At 37.7% G+C, this 22,876-nt stretch overlaps 1 protein-coding gene across 1 annotated transcript in view; it reads right to left on the reverse strand.

Annotated features, from left to right (window-relative positions):
- LOC117871722 (TCR gamma alternate reading frame protein) overlaps window positions 1-22,637 on the reverse strand; it is a 41,445-nt gene extending 18,808 nt beyond the window's left edge. The window contains exons 1-5 of the mRNA XM_034759493.1: window positions 22,593-22,637; window positions 15,544-15,589; window positions 4,177-4,482; window positions 3,447-3,530; window positions 2,101-2,240 (exon numbers count right to left, since the gene is read on the reverse strand). Coding sequence (XP_034615384.1) covers window positions 2,101-2,240; window positions 3,447-3,530; window positions 4,177-4,482; window positions 15,544-15,589; window positions 22,593-22,637 — 621 coding nt within the window. The remainder of the gene's footprint in view (window positions 1-2,100; window positions 2,241-3,446; window positions 3,531-4,176; window positions 4,483-15,543; window positions 15,590-22,592) is intronic.
- Window positions 22,638-22,876: the final 239 nt, after the last annotated feature.

The raw sequence follows: 22,876 nt of genomic DNA on the forward strand, positions 1-22,876 counted from the left end.
GTGTCAAAGTGACCTAACTCTCTGATACCGTGTGGCAGCAGGGGCCATGTAATGGGCAAAGTTCCCTTCCTGTGAGAGTGGTGACAACTGTGACATAGCTGTATCCTTAGCCCTCATGCTTGTTTGCTTTCAATACGTGTGAGGAAGAGGAGGAGGCGGGAGGTGGGGGAACCAGGAAACAGACCCTGGCAAGCACTGGAGAGAGCAGTGTGAGAAGGGGATGCTGCAGCCAAAGGTACAGGGAGGAGGAAGGGCCAACAGCAGCCTGTGTGTGTACATCCTTTGGGGGTTACTGCGGGGGGAGGGGGAGAAAGTGACTATGTTACCAGAACTCCCCAAAGTCCTGGATTTTGTGGGACTGTCCTTTGACCCCAACAATCCCCTGTTTACCCCAGGCCCCCCCGCAAGTGGCATCGTGACCTAGTGCATGGGGTCATGGCACCACTTAGGTTTGGCTCATCCGCCCCTCCATCTCCAGAGCCCACTTTAGCCACTGGAAAGGTTGGGACGTATGCACTAGAGCCCTGCGGGGAGGAGGGGAACAGTGTTCCTGTTGGGGGAGGGGAGTGTGGAAGGAGCGGTGTTACCAACCTCAGCGATTTTGGGGGCTACTTTTCACATGTGTTTGCCAAAAGCGAAAGTTTTGAGGCTGACAACACTGTTGCTGCTGCAGGCCACTTTAGCACCAGATGTAAGAACAAGGACCTGCTCTTTTCTGTGTAATCAGTGCCTCCCCAGCCCCTCCGCTAGCACCCAGGCAGTGAGGAGGAGGAGGAAGCAGTCTGACTGAGAGTGCGGAGGGGTGAGGAATGTGTGTGTGTGGGGGGGGGAACACAGGGGGAGACAGGTGCAGGAGCCAGAGTGTGAGAAGCAGCAGAATGGGAGGGGGAATGGTTAACAGAAGTCGGCGGGGGGGGGGGGGAGGGGAAGAAGTGGGGTATAGGAAACAGTATGCAGAGGAGGGGACAGGTGGGACAACAGAGAAGGAAATGGACTGGAGGTAACAGGTGGTGGATAGGACTAAAGGGAGCAGCAGAGGAGGCATATCAGTGTGTATAGGCATGGGAGGAGGATATAGGATGTGTGGGAGGATAGGCGCAGAAGGGGATGGGGCAGAAGATGGAGGATGGGGGGAGGATAGGAGCTGAAGGGGAGGGGTGGATATGAGAGAGGGGGACAGAGACAGGGTTGGGGCTGAAGAGAGGATGCATGGTCTAGTGCTTAGTGCTAGCCTGGGACCTGGGAGACCCACATTCAATTCTATCTTCTGCCACAGGCTTTCCATGTGGCTTTGGGGAAAGCACTCAGTCTCTACACACTTCTGTAATATGGGGATAATAGTACTTCCTTATCTCACAGCTGTGTTGTGTGGATAAATGCATTAGAGATTGTGAGGTGTTTAGATACTACTGTGGTAAAAACTATATAAATATGTTACATGGTTGGGTGAATGGGATTGAAGTAATGAGACTCTGACCACTAGAGAACCCTCCCTTGCAATTCCCTAGAATTGATTTCCCATAAATAAATACTCATCAGAATTCTGCAATGCTGAATTTTATTTAAAATCCATTAATCTTCCAATTAAAAAATTAGCCATATTTCAGAAGCCTGTTTTTGTTTTATAAAGCAAATAAATGTAATTAGTAGAAATGAAATGACAAATCATTTTAAATTACAGATGAGTACTCCACCCCTGCAAATATTTATGGGACGAGTTTTCCCATTGACTTCACTGAATGCAGTTGGCCTATCCACATCCAAAAATTTCTTTGTGTGTACAAGTGTATTTGCAGGATAAGAGCCGAAGAGACTGATTCTGCACTACTTTATGATGCAAAATTTCTATTGAAATCAAGAAGTGTAGCCTCAGCCCTTGAAGTTCCACAGTTACAAAATTAAAATAATATAATAGGAAATATGGTCACATATAAAACTGTTCGCTCTCAAGCAGAAGAAGCCATCTGTGCTATTTAGAGAAATAGCCAACAAAATCAAATTAATATTTAGAGCAAGGTGTTTCATATGAACAGGCTTATGGCAAAGCAAAGTAAATTTGAGACAGAAATGCTGACATTGGAAGGTGTACGGAGAAGTTTAAGGTTTCTTTCCCCGGTGCTTGATTGGACTTTTCATTCTGTACATGAAGAAGAGTACGATGACGTAGTACATGGTGCTTTTCAGGAGAAGGACAATGTATATTAAATACGCCGTCCTGTGCATGAAACTGTCTGTAATATCTACACAAAATATAACAACAATAACAAGAAGTGGTTAATGTTGCATATACTATAGCTGCAAAGAAAAATAAATATAAAACCATGTATGATAGCGCAAGGTATACATGGTATTTGATTGCAGTAATTATACCACCTAATCAGACTATGCATGAATCAATATCTGATTGTGTCCTCTAAACAGGTCTCTTTCTGCTCATACCTTCCCATCCAGTCGAGCTGAGAGAAACAAAGAGGCACTCTCAGTGCTGGTATTGCTAGTGTCTGCTAAGGAGTAAGCAGAATGCTAGTGCTTCTTATAATAGGCTGTTGCCATGATTTTAGGCCAAAATTTTCAGACATGGGTGCCTAAGTTTGTTCTGAATCGGTATACAAGCAGCTGATCAATGAAGTGGTCTGATTTTCAGAAGTACTGAAATTACACTGAAATCAGTTGGGTCTTCAAGCTTTCAGCACCTTTAAGCTCCATTTGAAAATTCTGGCTTTTGAATATTTTTTATAATTTAACATGTTAAATGTTAGATTAAGGAACAGTGGCACGAGCAGATTAAAGAACAATGACCCATGTGGCATGTTAGCAAAGCACAACAAATACCACCAAAACATGTATTTCAGCAGGACTTCTACAATATTTAACCTAAACCGCCCAAGGGAACTAGGTTTTTGATCCTTTTGGTAACCCACAGCAGATGTTAACTTACAGAGACAGGTGCCAACTTTCTTCTTTCCGCGTGGGTTCTCCACCCCACTCCACTCCTTCCCCTAAGGTCCCACCCTCGCTCTGCCTCTTCTCCTCCCCACTCTTCCACCTTAGCTTTGGCCCTGCACCTGCCCCACCTCTTCCCACCATGCTCTGCCTCCTGCCCCAAGCGTGCCCTGCCCTCGCTCCTCCTCTTCCGCCCCTGCTCTTGCCCCTCCCCCCAATGCCTCCCACCTGCCGCCGAGCAGCTGATTGGCTGGGCCGACAAAACAGCTGACCGGCAGGTGGCTAGTGGGTATTCAGCACCCACTATTTTTTTTTCTATGGGTGCTCAAGCCCCAGAGCACCCACAGAGTCGGGGCCTGTGCTTACAGCAGTGTTCCACATTTACATAATTATGTTTGGACCTTTTAGAAAGAGAGAATATTTTCACTTTTGCTTTAACAATATCAAATAGTGCTTAATTCTTAACTGTATTGAATAAAAAATGAGAATTGAGACACAATTACCTGTGGAAAGCGTGGTGCCATTCTCAGCATGCTTGTTACAAACTCCCGTGGTTTGAGGCGCTACAGTGGTGTCTGAAATGGTGCCTGATAAAAGCATAACATGTAAAAAAGGGCTTTAATTGTCAAATGGGATTCTTGTTGAAAATTAAGGCAAACTTTTCTTGATAGACGTTCAAAGAGAAAGATGGTAGATTGCATTTGAAAGAGATAAATTTGTATCTGCTGTTATTAATTTATTGTATCTCAGACAAGAACCGAACAGAAATTACTTCTCTGATTCTCTTTTCTCTTGCATTATCTTTTTGATTTTGGTTTGTGTAATTCTTCTGGTCTGTTTTAATAAGCTAGGTGCTGTGTGTGTTATTACGTTTGTTGCAGTATACAGCACTTGTTCAAAACCAAACACTCTAGCCCAGGTCTCTGGCGGGTGTAAATCTACAGAGCTCCATTGAGTTCAGTGGAGTTACGCTGATTTACACTAGCTGAGGAGCTCAGACAACATTTTCTTTCATTACAGAAAGATTTTCAACGGGGGGAGAGGAGCCAAAACTGAGCTTTTGATGGAGAAACAAGCTTCAGTGATAGCCCACTTATGGAGAGATGGAAAGTAATATTGGCCTGGAGAGCGCAAACCCTTTTAGGAACAGTAATACATTTTATTGTTTTATTGTAAAGAAACAGTGAACTCTCTAAATATATATAGGACTAGTTTTAATAATATAGTATATACCTGGAGATGGGGGGAGGACAGAATCCTCTTTGCTTTCATGTTGATAGTGGCAGCCATAATTCTTGTTGCTATTTTTATCTACAGTCAGCCAGCTGCTTATTGAGTATGATTGTTGATTGTCACCAGGGGGCCAAATTTCCTCGTGCACTGCATTTTTCTCTGCATTCTTCTTCTCATCTTCCCAAGTCACCTTAATAACATTTGGGTAAAAATCCTCAATGAGGCACATGTATGATACCTTCCCATCTTGTTCAGTAGAAGGAGGCAGGACCTGGACCTTTTTGGAATCAAGTTTTGCTTGAATATCTGGATTCATTTTGGAGAGAGAAATGAATTTGTTAGGAATTAAGTAAATTCAGAATTACATTATACGTATCATGCTTTACTTTTGAAACAATATGGACAGAATTCACAGATTTGAAAGTAGAAGAGAGAGGCAATTTAATTTCTTGCATCCAATTCCTCCAAATTGCACACAAGTACTCAATCTTAACTCTGAGTTCAGCATGAGAACGATACCTTATTGCCAAACATATTTTAACTATTTAAGTCTATAATATATTGTTACTGCCTATTAAAATTCTGAAGATGGGAGTAAATTGTCCACTTATAAGTTAAAGTTTTAAGGATTTGGAATTGCAGAAGTTTACGTGCTTGAATTGAATGCAGGTTTTTGTGGAACAGAAGAATCTATGAGAGTGCCCACTAACTTAGCTTCCAAACTCAAAATATATTAAACACTTTTTGAATGAATGCTGAGTACAGATTTGTGTTCTGGTTCATTTCAAAACATTTGTGACTTTGAAAATCTCCCCTTTATTTACCCAAAATGTGTGTATAAAAGACACCGTGATAATGAGAGGAAGGGTACATCTACACTGCAATGAAAGACCCACGGCACGACCATGACTGGCCCAAGTCTCCAGATTCTGACTTGCAGGGATGGGGTGGCGCGGCTAAAAATTGCAGTGTAGATGTTTATGCTTGAGCTGGAGCACAAGTTCTGAAACCCAGTGACGGAGGTGATCTAAAAGCCCAGGCTCCAGTCAGAGCCTGAATGTCTACACTGCAGTTTTTAGCACCAAAGCCCGAGACCAGGAGCCCAAGCTAATTGACCCAGGCTCTGAGACATGGTGCTATGGGATTTTTATTAAAGTGTAAATGTACCTGAAGGAAAGGGTATTAAAGATTCCACAAACCTTTTAATAAGGCCTCTCTTTAAAAATCTCTAGAATATTCTATCAGGATATTAATTTGCCCTTAACTAACTGTGCATACTATTTAAGAACCTGGGTTAGCACCTTTAAAAAGAGAATTGGAAAAGTAATCTTTAAGCCTTTTCCACACTAAGAAACTGAACCATTTTGAATTTTTTTTTATCAATTATTCACCTTAAAATGATATAAGAACATGCCAGATATGTTTATTGCAGACCCAGCTGATACAACTTTGGGGGAACTGTTGCTGAACGCCATTTTGGGAAATTACAGTAAATACATTAACATGTATCCCTCAGTGACAAATATCCCTTAAGAAATTAGCAAGGATGATGCATCCTAAAATGACTTTGTTCAGGTATTTGGCAAATGTAATGCAGTGTTATGCATAATGCTCAACACTTCTGAAAATGAAGTCACTTAAATGCACCAATAAGTATTTAGGAGCTTAACTTTAGTCAACCACTTCTGAAAATCTTGATTATGAAGCATTACTAATAATGGAGCCCTCAACAGAACTCAGCTATCAAATCTTTGCTGAGGAATAGAGGGAATTTTGCTGCTTGTGTCCAAAGCCTGGAGTGGATTAGCAAAGTGCCAATTAGTGAACTTCTGCCACAGTATTAATTTTGTCACTCGGAATAGAGCTGATCAAAAATAATTGCAAAATTTTTTTTTGTCACTTCATTAAATTTTTAAAAATTGCTGCCTGCCAGCAATTGGATAAAGCACAACCAAAAATATTTTTATCAAAATTTTGAACTAGAAAGGATAAAAATCTTATCTGATCCCTGAGTTTGTGTAAGTGCATGAAATAATAACTGAACTAGACCAAAGAAGACTTCCCTACTAAAATAATTATCCATTTGCTCATTTCATATGGCTGACAGTAAACGATAAATTTTTTTAAACAGTATATTGAATTTACTAGTTATCACAAGAAGTGAGCAGGTTCAAAACACATTTAGTACCGCTAATCTCCGTTTCCTGTTTGTCACTGTGGGATACTACCAAGAGAATAAGGTTCCCAACCCAGCTAACTGCCAAAGAAGTATTCTCCACAGAATGAGGCAACATTCTCATGTTATAAATGTGAATCACAAAGAAGAAACGGAAAGTTGTTGGTATTTCGGTAGTATTGAAGGTCCCCAAATGGGCACCATGTATTCTGTGAATTCTCTATTTGTTCCAACACTTAATTTAAGGTGAAAAATTAGAGGCCATTTAACAAAACAGTTGGCCTATGCTCCACAAAACATTTTGATTGGAATTTTTAAAGGCAGTAAGAAGGGATGTAGGTGCCCAAATCCCTTTGAAATTCAGGCTCCTTTGATGATGTCAGCCATTGTCTTTAGTCAACTGAGACACAAATAGATTAATACCCTGCTCCCACAAAGTCTTACTTTTATACATTGTGAATAGTCCCACTGATGTCAAAGCTTGTGAAGGTTCCTTTCTAAAATGATTTCAGCTTATTTTTGTGCAGTGTGGCTATTTTAGAGTTTTCTGAAACTACTTGGAACTGATCCAAACTATAACCCTGTAACTAGTGTTATGTCAAAAAGTATTTAAAATATCTTAAATTTAAAAGCAAATGAACATAGCTGAGATGTAAGACTACCTAACCAAGCAAAAATCCTTCATTGAAGAACTTTCTCTCATTTTGGAAATTGTCACCAATTAAGGGAATTGATTTTTCTCTTCTTTTCAATTTAGATCCTCATGCTCCGGCACTAATTAGTTCAACATTTGGAGCTCAATCTTACATTCCGTATGCACCAAAAACACCCAGGAATACAGGATTGGGCTTGAATAATATGTTTACCAAATGATTTACTTACTCAAGTCTTGTATGTATTCAAAAAACCTTTACATAGATTTCTGCCCAGTGATGTTGTGCTTAGCAAAAACTAATGATTATTTCTGGCATTTCTCCTTAGATGTTTTTAGAAATTGGAGTCACATTTACATGTTAACATTTCTGCAAATACATGTAGTTTTTTGTATTTGCACATGGTTAGATGGGTGTCTATCCCATATAAAATCTGAATTTTGTACATATATAAGCAGCTTTTGTGTTTGCATAAGTGGATGTGAAGATGCATTAACAAAATCAGTTTTAAATTTCTGGCCTCACTTTAGGTCTGTTCTAAAATCCCTTGAGGCCAATGAGATTTTTCTCCTTTGGCTTCAATGGTCTTTGCATAAGACATTTTAAGAAGATCAGACCCTTAATTTCCAAGTCAATTGTAGTTTCCAGTGTGGAGCTACTTGTTGTTTTGGTCCAACTAAACCTTTCAAAACACCTCGCTTGTCTAATTTATTTAAGTTGAACTTTTAACAAGGAAGGCGTGTTGAAAAATAATATATGTGATATATTTTTATTAATTTATGTATCACTTCTCTTTTTTAAGATGGCAATTGACTCTGGGCCCTTTGGTCTCACTCCTTGCTCAAAAGTAATTCCTATTAGTTTCAATGGGAGGTTTTCTATAGTGAGGATTGCAGAGTTAAGTTGTAAGTGACTCAACTATTTTTGTGTGTGTTTGCAATCTGCATGCCACTTACAGGTAAACTCTCATATGTAAATAATGCTGATGTACTATTTGAGAACAAAGTCCATTATACCATCAGAATTTATTTTAAAAATAAGCTAATGTTTTGCTTGTAATTTTAATTTTGCATTATGTGCCTGGTCCAGCAAAGTGCCGAATGTCCCTGTGAATTTCTGAACGCTTCTCATTTCCCACTGAAACCAACGGAAGCACCTGGTGTTATTTACACCCGCAAGGGAAAAGGATTGTTACAACATTTCTCTGTTGCTAGCCAGTGAATGATGATTTCATTAACATTAGTGTTGTTAATAAATTATTACACTCGTAATAAAATTTTAGCCAGTGCACATTCTTGCATTGAGATAAATTATTGAGCTTATTTTGATAGATTTTGCCATTTTGCCATTATGAAACATTTAAAGTAGTTTTTCTAAAAACTTACCAGTTACGACAAGTTTTGTGCCAGTTCCAAAGATTTTCACAGCTCCCACAGTGTTGCAACTTACTACAAAATCTGCCCAAGACATGTCTATTCAGAGGAATCAGATCTGAACAAATATTTCTAAATAGGCACAACTGAGAGCCAGTTAGTTCAAGCAAAGAAATGGTGGAATTTTCAATGTATTTTTCAGGGTGAGCTTACATTGGTCTTTTCAAATACTGTATATTAATATTAATTTGGTAGCTTTTAAATTCTGTTTAACAGAAAATCATTCATCTCTGTGACAGAGAGGATCTGGTTGACATTTGAGACCTAATGTTGGACTTGTATTTTCTCTTGCCTAGTGGATTGATGGAAAAGGGTATTTCAGTTAAAATTCTGCTGGATGCTCAGTGTTTTTGTCCCTGTACTGTCAGAGTGGTCATGTTGGTGCATTTTAAAAATACCCATAAAAATAAAGAAATGATTGGAAAAAGTACTCATTTTACTGTACACTGTGACCTTTCCCCTTTTCTCAAGATGTTTCATGACATCTTTCCACCCACCAAACACTGTTTTGAATGGTTTCCTAAATGGTTTCACATGTAAAGCTATCTAATACAATTTTGCTTTCCTGTGCAGTATAATTAAAAGGAATCATAAAAGGCCAGTAGGCTTGGGGATTGGTTATATTCCTATTGAAGTCTCAATGACAAAGGAGAGAGATACTTTGAGACGCATATTTTAGCTACCTAAATCTAACTGGCCCTATGGACCATTACAAAACAAGGGCCAAATCTTAGTTCGACTTTCTATAGCACGTGTTGCGTAGTCTCGCTGATATAGACAGGCTACAAAATATGTGGGGCCAAATTCTCAACACAGCAGAGATAGATTTGTACTGATGTAACGAGAGGAGAATTTGATTCAGATAGAGTATCTTCGTTCATATTGCTTGTGTTTGTTGTTGAGAACAATCACTCATTTAATTGTTGCAAAATTTGGAAAATTCCTTGTCTTATGACAACAGTATTTAAATATATCAGGGAAGAAACCCGCTCCACCGTGCAGTGTGACTAAATTAGTCAAGAACTGACAGGGACTCTTATCCTGAGGTACTGAGGAGCCTCAACTCCCATCAGAGTCAACGGCGGATCAGAACCTTTCAGCACTGGGCTCACAATGCAGGTTACAGGCTCAACCCTATACTTATTAAAAATATGGGGATTTTTGATGCTGGATCAGGCCCTTTTATTCCTGCACCCCTCCACTCTTATGTGATGGTATTTATGTTTTAGTATGAATTTGAATTGATTTTGTGCAATAGAAAATTACAATACTTATCTAAAATGCTCGTGTCAGTAATGACATATACAATATTCACAAACATTGGCTCTCTTGGTTCCAGTGCACATCCTTTCTCCCAGACCTTTCACCTGCCCCTACACCCTTTACAAGAGAGAAAAAAAAGTAGGATGAAATCCGGGCTCCATTCCAGTCAATGTCAAAACTCCCATTGACATCAACAGGGCTGGGATTTCACCCGTAACGTCTTACATCTCATGACTAATACATACTTGTGATACGAGAGGCTAAATCCTGGTCACCGCACAATCTGCATGCCACTTATAGGTAAACTATCATACATAAATAATGCTGATGTACTATTTGAGGACAAAGTCAATTATGCTGTCAGAATTTATTTAAAAAATAAGTAAATGGTATGTTTGTAATTTTAATTTTGCATTATGTGCTTGGTCCAGCAAAGTGCTGAATGTGCCTGTGAAGTTCTGAACGCTTCTCATTTCCCATTGAAACCAACGGACATTGAGGGTGCTCAGTATTATTTACTGAGTGTATTATTTATACCCAAAAGAGCAAAGGATTGTTATGACATTTCTCTGTTGCTGACCAGTGACTTATGATTTCATTGACATTAGTGTTGTTAATAAATTATTACACTCATAATAAAATTTTAGCCAGTGCACATTCTTGCATTGAGATCAATTATTGAGCTTATTTTGATAGATTTTGCCATTATGAAACATTTAAAGTAGTTTGTCTAAAAACTTACTGGTTACGACAAGTTTTGTGCCAGTTCTGCCATGATATTTCTATTCAGAGGGATCAGAGCTGAACAAATATTTCTAAATAGGCACAACTGAGAGCCAGTTAATTCAAGCAAAGAAATGGTGGAAATTTCAGTGTATTTTTCAGGGTGAGCTTACATTGGTCTTTTCAAATACTGTATATTAATATTAATTTGGTAGCTTCTAAATTCTGTTTAACAGAAAATCATTCATCTCAGTAACAGAGAGGATCTGGTTGACATTTGAGACCTAATGTTGGACTTGTATTTTCTCTTGCCTAGTGGATTGATGGAAAAGGGTATTTCAGTTAAAATTCTGCCATAAAAATAAAGACATAATTGGAAAAAAATACTTATTTTACAGTACACTGTGACCTATCCCCTTTTCTCAAGATGTTTCATCACATCTTTGCACCCACTAATTTCTTACATCTCCGGAATAGTACATACTTCTGATACAAGATACTAAATTCTTGTCACCGCACTAACCTGAGTAAAGGGGGTTTCTCTAGGAGAGCTACATGATGGACGGGAAGATGAAATCTTTTCCCCAACCTAGCTAGAGCATCATAGCCAGGAGCTTTAGTAAAGTCCATGCAGTTGCCCACCCACTGAGCAGGTGTTTTGTCCAGTTGATCTCACTAGTCACAGACCCAATGGCCATTCCATGCCCTCACCACTCCCCTACCCCCGATCCCCACTGTTCTTTGGTGCACAGGGGTACCCTAGAATTGCCCCCCCGTACTGGATGGAACTATGGATGTTCTCCTGGTCTGGGCTAATGACCGCTACACAATAGATCAACCCAGCTTTGACTCAGGATGAGTAAAAAAACCTCTATCAATAATTGTCAATATGATCACTCATCCGTTTTACTCTGAATTCTGTACATTAGCCTCACATTTAGATAGTAAAGGCATTCATTCCGTTACTGTAGATTGCATATCACATTTCCATTGTCAGTTATCCTTTTTGAATAAATTGTGCTCTGCAGTCTCTAATTTTATATTATCACAAGTAACTTTTTCTCTATGCTACTATAGAACTTACTTGAAACAATGAGCTTTGTGCCAGAGCCGAAGACTTTGATATAATTGTTCTCACTGTGTTCATGTGCTTTGCAAAAACTCATGGGCCAGGTCTTCAGCTGCTGGAAATTGAGGATCTGGCCCATATAGATTCCATATGGCCCAATTATTTGATGTGCAATTGTGAACAGAAGTTGACAGAATCACTTTAATATGCTAGATGTGTGACTAAAATGGCTTTCCCTTACAAAATGGCAAATGCTTAATTCTGTATTCCGCTGACACCCCAAATTCCAATAGATTGCATTGGATGTTTGGAGTGGTTTAGGAGCAGACATGCAAAATGAGTCAAAAACGTCAAATGCGTTCTACATACCAAAGGCTTAGAATTTTCCCGTGCTTGGATCCCTCAGCATCACTTGAAATTTCTATTTTTCTCTTAGAGTGAATTTAGGGTTTGTGAATGGTGCCAAATTGACAGCACTGGAAACTACCTATATTGAAAATACTTCAGAATTCTACAACAGTGGTCCAGTGCTTAATAATGCTATTGTAAAATGTGATGAGTGATGTTGGACTATTGCTGGAGAATCTCTTTTATTTAATGCTGGCTTTCTCACCTGGTCTTAACAATGTATTTGAACTCTATTTGCAAAGATCACCTTTAAAGGATGAGACGGTAAATTATGCTTAATATCCCCTAAATTCTTGGTATTTCTGGTAAAAGTGCCAGCAATAGTGCCTATCATGATGAAAATTTTTAAGGCGGACACCTGTCCTCTGAAGATTCTTTGGTCACAAGTGCACATCACTTTCTGCCATAAATTTGTATTTGGTCTTTTAGGACCAATGGGGTTTGGATCAGATACTTATATATTTTTTTCTATAAAGAGTTTGTTATATTCAATCGGTAATGTCAACAATCAATACCTAGAACTGTTTCAAAAGGCAGCAAACCAATTTAAACCAACCCTAGACTACTTGAGAATCTTATCATCAAAATAAATATCAGTTATAGTGAGTCAAATTCACTCCTAGGCACAAACCGCCACATTTTTTTTTTATTTTACTTAGAATTGTGCCAGGGTCTGAATTTCTCCATGATCTTAGTGTTATTTTTCTCTTAGGAGGAACTTACTTAGCCAATATTTGATATTTCTCTTTGAGAAGATATTTTGTTACTAAAATATTTTATTGTGTCCTACAGGTTTAATACACTAATAAATCAAGTGAGCAATCTTAGGTTTTCATGCTGTGTTAAATAATTTACACATATCACAGACATAGTTCTCTATTCCTTACACAGTCAAAATAGCTGGTAAAGTTATGGGAGTTTTGCCTGTCAAAGAGTGCAGGATCTTATACAGATAAGAGGATTTAGGAAAACTGTCCATTGTAAACTATAATGCTAACTAAATTGTATCTACATTCTTAATACCATAGAATATTCACTAAAAGCAACATGATGATCCTGATCTGATATTTTTAGAATTAATATGATCGTGTATTTATTTTAATTGGCAGCATTACAACAATTTACCTTTAGAAGAGAGCTATAGGGGTACTAAGGTAAACTTGATTGTGAATTGAGCTTAAAAATAGACTGACTGTTCTAGCTGATTTATATAAATGTGCAGAGCGTGATTCTGTGAGAGTAACAACCTGATTTTCCTTTGTCCTGTGTTTGTGCAGTCAGTTATACCAATGCAAACTGGGTTTAACATGCTACTTAATCAGAATGATAGCATTTCCCATTGACATTTCATTAGCGTAAGTGACTTCCGAGAGAAAGGCAAAGAAGACTCAGACCCCAAGTGTATATTGTTAAACACTATTAAGAATAATTGCAAGTGTCAGTTTGCCTGCAATGCCAAGGTACTTCACACAAGATGACAATCTCTAGGCCCAATTCTTTCACTTGAACTGGTGTAACTACAAGAATTCATCTATGACGATACTGACTACTACAGAGATTGCTTCTTTTGTTTTAATTGAGAAGTATGATGTTGTTACTTCTTTCACAGTTGTTTTATTTTATGCTTGTTTATGAATTTTAGTTAAAGAATTTGAATAAAATCAAAGCTAAGATAAATTTTTGCAACTGGACCAAGGACCAGCATGCTTCTGGCGGCACATCCTCTGAAAAATGACATTTAACAGCTGAAATATTAGAACTATTCATTACCTTGAAAAAATCTACTTTAAATCTATCGGTAAATATTGCAGGTTTGCTCTGGGATTGAAAAGTTGAAGTATTTGGGATCAGATCCTACGAGGTCTAATAACCCCGACCTGCACTGAAGTCTACAGGAATTGATGGTGTTCAGCACCTCACATTAAGTGCTCAGTAATTCACAAGATCGAGCTTACAATTGTTAACCTAACCTGTGATAAAAAGATTTGCAACTATCACAATAAGTGTCTTTATATTTTCATTACTGTAATTACCACATAACTTACCTGTTACAATGAGCTTGGTACCAGAGCCAAATACTTTGAAGCTATAGCCCCTAGAAGTATCACAGTGAGCAAATCCTTTACAAAATACTGTACAGATTTAGTATCTTTATATTGACGAACTAGTAGCTGTTGCTTTAAAAAAAAATCTGATTTGCTATTTAAATTGTTTTCTGGCCTTCCAATAAAATAGTAAATAAGGAGAGTGCATGTAAAATAATGTGAAAACTGTGGAGGTGATTTTCAAAGGGGTAAAAGACACTTAGACATCTAAAAAAAGAACAGGAGTACTTGTGGCACCTTAGAGACTCACAAGTACTCCTGTTCTTTTTGTGGATACAGACTAACACGGCTGCTACTCTGAAATTAGACATCTAACTATCATTCCTGGGCACCTGCATGCCACTGAAAATCTGCCCCTAAAATAAATCTGATAAAACATGGTTAAGATGGGGCATGTCAAATAATTTGTGGAAAGGAGAAATTACTTTTTAAATTAGGGTCTACATGCTCTGGTTATAAAATTAAGCCTGCCTGCTGCCATTATTCCACAATGGTGCTCCTAATGATAACGATAGATTGAGGGTAGAATATAGCTCTTAAATTGGGTATATTCATGAGAATTATTTTGGCTAACTTCTACCATTTGGTGTAATCAGAAATATTCCCCAATAGAAAACATTTGCTTTACAGAAATATTTTGTTTGTCTCACGGACTAGGCACCCAACAAGGACGATTTAGCAGGATCTGGAAGGAAGAATAAGCTTAATTAAAGACCCAGAGTTCTCTCAATTCCACTAAATCCAAACATGGCCAAACCATTTTAACAATTGGAAATCATCTTTAAAAATAAAATTGAGAATCATTTTATTGGATCAATTATCATATTTTATTAAAAGGATTACTCTATCACATATACCTTATGTTTATGTAAAAAAGAAGCACACCTTTTTATTCCCTATTACTATATGGAATCAACAAGATTTACTGCATTTTGGCCTTCTTTTGGCCTTAATTAAGCATATACTTAAATACATTGATGAATACGAATGGAAACATGCTTAAGTGCCTTCCTGAACTGGAGCCTTTTTTGGGAAAGAAAACACAATTGCATTAAGATATTACTACTAGAAATGTACCTTTTAATGCTACCTAATGGCCAGATCCTCCAAGTGCTGAGTATCCTTAACTCCTATTTAAATGTATGAGCATTAAAGAAGCTCAGCAACTCTGGGGTGCTAAATATGCGGTATTGTATAAAAATCATAAGTTCTACATTTCACATTTACTGCTAACAATAAGTGGTTCCACTTCTGAATATTTTTGCACAATCATCTCACAGTGTGACAATACTAAACAAGCTCTCCAAACAATTTACATAATTCTCATTGATTACACAAGTGTAACTGGTTCATTCTGAAATAGAGAGACTACTATGGGTGAAATCCTGACCCTAGTGAAGTCAATTGGAGTTTTACCTTTAACTTCAGGGGAATCAGGATTTCACCCAGTATATTTATGAATAACTTGATTTTGGATAACAAGCATAGTAAATACAGAAAGTAAATATATGCTTCGAAAACATCTTGAGAAACTTACTTGAAACCACCAGTTTGGTGCCCGAGCCAAAGTACTTTATTCCATACTCACATCATTGAAATCCTCTACAAAAACTAATGAATTATCAAGTTATGAATTTCATAAGAATAAAATTCTGAAGTTCATATTTTTCATGCAAAGGTCACAATCTAAAGTAGGCTTGCTGTCAGCCACTTAATTGTGTGAGTATTCAACTGAGTTTATGCACTTTGTGAATTCCTGTGCCTTTTTGCTACCAAAAATGTGTTTTGCTCCTTGACATACATCACTGCATGGCAAATTGAGTGGGGTGAATTCCTGGTCACCACTCGATTCCATTAATTTCATTGGATGAGCAGGATTTAGTCCTGTGATCTCCAATGTGCTTAGATAGGAAGGATGATCTTGTGGTTAAAGAACCAGAGTGGTACTCAGGAGATTTGCCTTTTTTTCTGGCTCTCCCTCTCTGCCCTTGGGCAAATCACAGTCTCTGTGCTTCACTTCACATTTTAACATACTCTTAAAATATAATTTAGAAAATGACATTTGCTAGACAATGTATTATAAATACTGTTATGTACTCAACATTACCTAGCAGTTGTATTATTGATTGTCCTGTTTCTGTAGCTTTAATCCAATAAAGAATTTTATACAGTACACAAAAGGGAAAAGATGCACTTACTGAGAACCTGAAGACTGTTACACCTCAGGCAATTTTCCTTCGTTAATCATCATACACTGATATAGTCCTAACCATAACAAACTTTTTAATAATCTCACACCTGCTAAATTGAAACCTGTGCTGTGAATATTACGCTTGCTGGCATTTGGACTCTTTCAATGGAGTTGCACGAGAGATGAACTTGGGCCAATATTTTAAATGTAAAGCTCTCCATTTCCTTCCTTCCTGATTCTTAACAGCTATTCATTAAATATTCCAGACTTTTACTCTTGTATTCACTTTACTCATTTGGATCATATATTGCCCTCCGTGGACCCCTTTGTGTCCTTGGGAGGTCCATACACAGGTCAACAGCAATACACGGATTATGTGCAAATTCCTTTTTTAATATTCATTTATTCGGTACAGTTTTTTTGTCCCTTGATTCTATTTACCAAAAGAAAAACAATCAAGAATAAAAATACTTACCAGAAACAACTAATTTGGTTCCTGTGCCAAAGTACTTGATCCAGCTTGAAGTATCACATTGACTTTTCGTTTTACAATAAGCTGTGGTACTTTACTTATGCTGCTGTGTCCTTGCTCAAATAACCAGGCACTCTAACCAGTAGCTGGGAAAATACTTCTAATTAAGTATTTCCGGTTTCTTGACTGTTTGGAGAATTTAATGAATTCACATTTTTGTCCCCCCATAAAGCTGATACACAAATTCTCATCCCAGTGACTCCATTTGCATGTCCTTGCAGCTTTTCTGTTAACGAGTCCTCACTCCTTAAAATGGAAACTAGATGATGGCTTCTATTTGATTTTAATGTTGTAAATAGACTGTTGGATCAGACGGTTCTCAAACATTTTCATATTAAAAGAGAGATTATCTCATGGACTACAACCCCTCTCACATTCCCAATAGTATTGACTACCTCCTCCTCCTTCCATCCGCAATCACATCACATCTCTGTAGCAATTGCTTACATTGAAAAATGATACCTGGAAAGTATTTCATTCTTAGCTGTATTACTGAAATTGAATAGATGGTAATGAGGAGGAACCAGCATTATGTGATCAGCCAGCTCTCCAGAGACTAGCACAAAGAGCTCCATAGACTGCAGCTGGGACCTTGTACCCTAGATACTTATTCTGCTGTATGTTGGGATTGTTGTAGTTTGTGGGTTACCAATTTACTGGTATCTTTTCACATGGCTGCTGGGGAGGAGAAAAATATTTTCCTCTACATACACAGACGTTTTAAAACAAACAGAGATAACATCTGAGAAAGCCCACCTCATTACAGACAAAAGGTGTGGATGAGAATCTAGCAATTGTAAGGGAACTAACCAGAGTATTTGATCACTCTCAGAGACACAGACACCGCAAATCCCACCTCACTCACCTGCAGAATAATTCTGGGAAATAACTGACAGGGGGTAAGAAACATTGAAAAGGAACATACAGAGAGAGATTCCTCCCAGATGTACAGGTGGTTGTGTCAAATATTAAACACTTTTTGAATGAATGCTGAGTACAGCTTTATGTTCTGGTTCATTTCAAAACATTTGTGACTTTGAAAATCTGCCCTTTATTTACCCAAAATTTGTATATAAAAGACACTGTGATAGTGAGAGGAAGGGTACATCTACACTGCACTAAAAGCCCTGCGGCATGACCACCACTGGCCCAAATCTCCTGATTCTGACTTGCAGGGCTGGGGTGGTGCGGCTAAAAATTGCAGTGTAGATGTTTAGGCTTTAGCTGGAGCGCAAGCGCTGAAACCCAGTGACGGAGGTGGTCTAAGAGCCCAGGCTTCAGTCAGAGCCTGAATGTCTACACTGTTTTTAGCACCAAAGCCTGAGCCACATGAGCCCAAGTCAATTGACCCAGGCTTGGTGCCACAGAATTTTTATTACAGTGTAGATGTACCTGACTGGAAGGGTATTAAAGATTCCACAATCGTTTTAATAAGGCCTCTCTTTAAATATCATTAGAATATTTTATCAGGAGATAAATTTGCCCTGAACCAACTGTATATACTATTTAAGAATCTTGATTAACACCTTTAAAAAGAGAGTCAGAAAAGTAATTTTTAAGCCTTTTCCACACTAAGGAACTGAACCATTTTGAAATGTTTTTTTTTAATCAATTATTCACCTTAAAATGATATCAGAACATACAAGATATGTTCTATTGCAGACCCAGGCAATACAACTTTGGGGAAACTATTGCTGAACACCATTTTGGGATATTACAGTAAATACATTAACATGTATCTCTCAGTGACAAATATCAATTACGAAATTAGCAAGGATGATGCATCCTAAAATGCGTTGGTCATGTATTTGGTAAATGTAATGGAGTGTTATGCATAATGCTCAACACTTCTGAAAATTAAGTCACTTAAATGCCCCAATAAGTATTTAGGAACCTAACTTTAGCTAACCACTTCTGAAAATCTTGATTATGAAGCATTAATAATAATGGAGCTCTCAAGAGAACGCAATTATCAAATCTTTGCTGAGGAATAGAGGGATTGTTACTGTTTGTGTCAAAATCCTGGAGTGGATTAGCAAAGTGCCAATTAGTGAATTTCTGCTGTATCTCCTGAGTTATTTTTAAATAATTCTGCCACAGTATTCATTTTGTCACTCTAGGAATAGAGTTGGTCAAAAAAAAAAAACCTGCAAAAAAATCAATTTTTTGTCACTTCATAACATTTTTTAAAATTGCTGCCTGCTATAAATTGGATAAAAGAATCAAAATATTTTTATTAAAAGTCTGAACTAGAAATGATAAAAATATTATTTGATCCCTGAGTTTGTTAAGTGCATGAAATAATAAATACTGAACTGGTCCCAAAAAGACTCCCCTACTAAAATCACTATCTGTCTGCTCATTTCATATGGCTGACGGTAAATGATACATTTTTTTAAACAGTATATTGAATTTACTAGTTATCACAAGAAGTGAGCAGGTTCAAAACACATTTAGTACCGTTAATCTCCGTCTCCTGTTTGTCACTGTGGGATACTACCAAGAGAATAAGGTTCCCAACCCAGCTAACTGCCAAAGAAGTATTTTCTACAGAACGAGGCAACATTCTCATGTTATAAATGTGCATCACAAAGAAGAAACAGAAGGTTGTTGATATTTCAGTAGTGTTGAAGGTTCCCAAATGGGCATCAGGTATCATGTCATTCTCTGTTTGTTCCAACACTTATATAGAGGTGAAAAATTAGAGGCCATTTAACAAAATAGTTGGCCTATACTCCACAAAATATATTACTCACTCAAGTCTTGTATGTATTCAAAAAATCTTTACATAGCTTCCTGCCCGGTGATGCTGTGCTTTGCAAAAACTAATGATTATTTCTGACATTTCTCTCTAGATGTTTTTTAGAAATTAGAGTCATATTTACATGTTGACACTTTTGTAAGTACATGTAGTATTTTGTATTTGCACATGGTTAGATGGGTGTCTATCCAATATAAAATCTGAATTTTGTACATATATAAGCAGCATGTGTATTTGCATAAGTGGATTTGCAGCTGCATGAGCAAAATCAGTTTTAAATTTGTCACCTAATTTTATGCCTGATCTAAAACCCCTTAAGGCCAATGGGATTTTCTCCCTTGGCATCAATGGGCTTTGGATAAGACACTTTAAGAAGATCAGTCCCAACCTAACTTTTCAAAACACCTTGCTTGTCTAATTTATTTAAGTAGAATTTTTAACAAGGAAGGTGTGTTGTAAAAGAATATATGTGATATATTCTTATTACTTTAAGTATCTCTTCTCTTTTTTAAGATGGCAGTTGACTTTGGGCCCTTTGGCTTCACTCTTTGCTCAAAAGAAATTCCTATTAATTTCAATGGGAGGTTTTCTAAAGGGAGGATTCCAGGGCTAAGTTGTAAGTGACTCACTGCTAACTAATTTTTGTGTGTGTTTGCAATCTGCATGCCACTTATTAAAAAATAAGTAAATGGTCCAGCAAAGTGCCAAATGCTCCTCTGAAGTTCTGAATGCTTCTTATTTCCCATTGAAACCAACAGACATTGAGGGTGCTCAGCACCTGGTATTATTTACATCCAAAAGAGAAAAGGATCGTTACGACATTTCTCTGTTGCTAGCCAGTGTCTTATGATTTCATTAATATTAGTGTTGTTAATAAATTATTGCCAGTGTACATTCTTGCATTGAGATCAATTATTGAGCTAATTTGATAGATTATGCCATTAAACATTTAAAATAGTTTCTTTAAAAACTTACTAGTTACGACAAGTTTTGTGCCAGTTCCAAAGATTTTCACAGCTCCAACAGTGTTGCAACTTACTACAAAATCTGCCCAAGACATGTCTATTCAGAGGAATCAGACCTGAACAAATATTTCTAAATAGGCACAACTGAGAGCCAGTTAGTTCAAGCAAAGAAATGGTGGAATTTTCAATGTATTTTTCAGGGTGAGCTTACATTGGTCTTTTCAAATACTGTATATTAATATTAATTTGGTAGCTTTTAAATTCTGTTTAACAGAAAATCATTCATCTCAGTGACAGAGAGGATCTGGTTGACAGTGGAAACGTAATGTTGGACTTGTACTATTTTCTCTTGCTTAGTGGATTGAAATGGCTATTTCAGTTAAATTCTGCTGGATGCTCAGTGGTCGAATGGGTGCATTTTTAAAATACCAATATAAATAAAGACATAATTAGACAAAAATACTAATTTTACATTATACTGTGACCTATTCCCTTTTCTCAAGATGCTTCATGACATTTTTCCACCCACCAAACACTATTTTGAATGGTTTCCTGAATGGTTTCACATGTAAAGCTATCTAATACAATTTTGCTTTCCTGTGCAGTATAATTAAAAGGAATCGTAACAGGCCAGCAGGCTTTGGGATTGGTTGTATTCCTATTGAAGTCTCAATGACAAAGTAGAGAGATACTTTGAGATGCATATTTTAGCTACCTAAAACTAACCGGTTCTATTGACAATTATGAAACAAGGGCCAAATCGTAGTTCGACTTTCTATAGCACGTGTTGTGTAGAGTCTCGCTGATATAGACAGGCTAAAAAATATGTGGGGCCAAATTCTCGACACAGCAGAGATAGAGTTGTACTGATGTAACCAGAGGATAATTTAATTCAGATAGAATATCTTCCTTCATATTGCTTGTGTTTGAGAACAATCACTCATTTAATTGTTGCATAATTTGGAAAATTCCTTATGACAACAGTATTTCAATGTGTCAGGGAAGAAACACTCTCTCCCATGCAGTGTGACTAAATTTGTCAAGAACTGACAGGGACTCTGATCGTGAAGTATCGAGGAGCCTCAACTCCCATCAGAGTCAATGGAAGACCAGAAGCTTTCAGCACTGGGCTCACAATGCATGTTACAGGCTCAATACTATGCTTATTAAAAATATGGGAAATTTTGATGCTGAATCAGGCCCTTTTATTCCTGCACCCCTCCACTCTTATGTGAAGGCATTTATGTTTTAGTATGAATTTGAATTGATTTTGTGCAATAGAAAATTACAATACTAATCTAAAATGCTCATGTCAGTAATGAAATATACAATATTCACAAATCTTGGCTCTCTTGGTTCCAGTGCACATCCTTTCTCCCAGACCTACGCTCTTAACAAAAGGGAAAAAAAATTAGGATGAAATCCGGGCTCCATCCAAGTCAATGTCAAAACTCCCATTGACATCAATGGGGCTGAGATTTCATCCCTAACATCTTACAACTCCTGACTAATACATACTTGTGATACGAGAGGATAAATCCTGGTCACCGCACTAAGGAGAGTAAAGGGGGTTTCTCTAGGAGAGCTACATGATGGACGGGAAGATGAAATCTTTCCCCCAACCTAGCTAGTGCATCATAGGTTGTGAGCTTTAATAATCTCCATACAGTTGCCCCCACACTGAGCATGGATTTTGACCAGTTGATCTCCCTAGTCACAGACCCACTGGCCATTCCATGCCCTCACCACTCCCCTACCCCTGATCCCCGATGTTCTTTGGTGCACAGGGGTCCCCTAGAATTGCCGTTTTGGCTTGCCCCCCGCACTGGATGGAACTGTGGATGTTTTCCTGGTCCGGGGCATTGACCCCAACACAGGAGAACAACCCAGCTTTGACACAGGGTGATCAAAAAACATTCTATGTTAATAATTAATAGTCAATGTGATCACTAATCCATTTTACTTTGAATTCTGTACATTAACCTCACATTTAGATAGTAAAGACATTCATTCTTCTACTGTAGATTGCATATCACGTTTCCATTGTCTGTTATCCTTTTTGAATAAATTGTGCTTGGCAGTTGCTAAATTTATATTATAACAAGTAATTTTTTCTCTATGCTACTATAGAACTTACTTGAAACAACGAGCTTTGTGCCAGAGCCGAAGACTTTGATATCATTGTTCTCACTGTGTTCACATGCTTTGTAAAAACTCCTGGGCCAGATATTTAGCTGCTGGAAATCAAAGGAGCTCCACTGAGGATCTGGCCCATATAGCTTCCATGTGGTCCAATATAGATTCATATTATTCAATGTGCAATTGTGAACAGAAGTTGAAAGAATCACTTTAATATACTAGACTTCTGATTTAAATGGCTTTTCCTTACAAAATGGCAAATGCTTGATCCTGTATTCCTCT

The sequence above is a fragment of the Trachemys scripta genome, chromosome 2 (genome assembly GCF_013100865.1).
Source record: "Trachemys scripta elegans isolate TJP31775 chromosome 2, CAS_Tse_1.0, whole genome shotgun sequence".
NCBI lineage: Eukaryota > Metazoa > Chordata > Testudines > Emydidae > Trachemys > Trachemys scripta.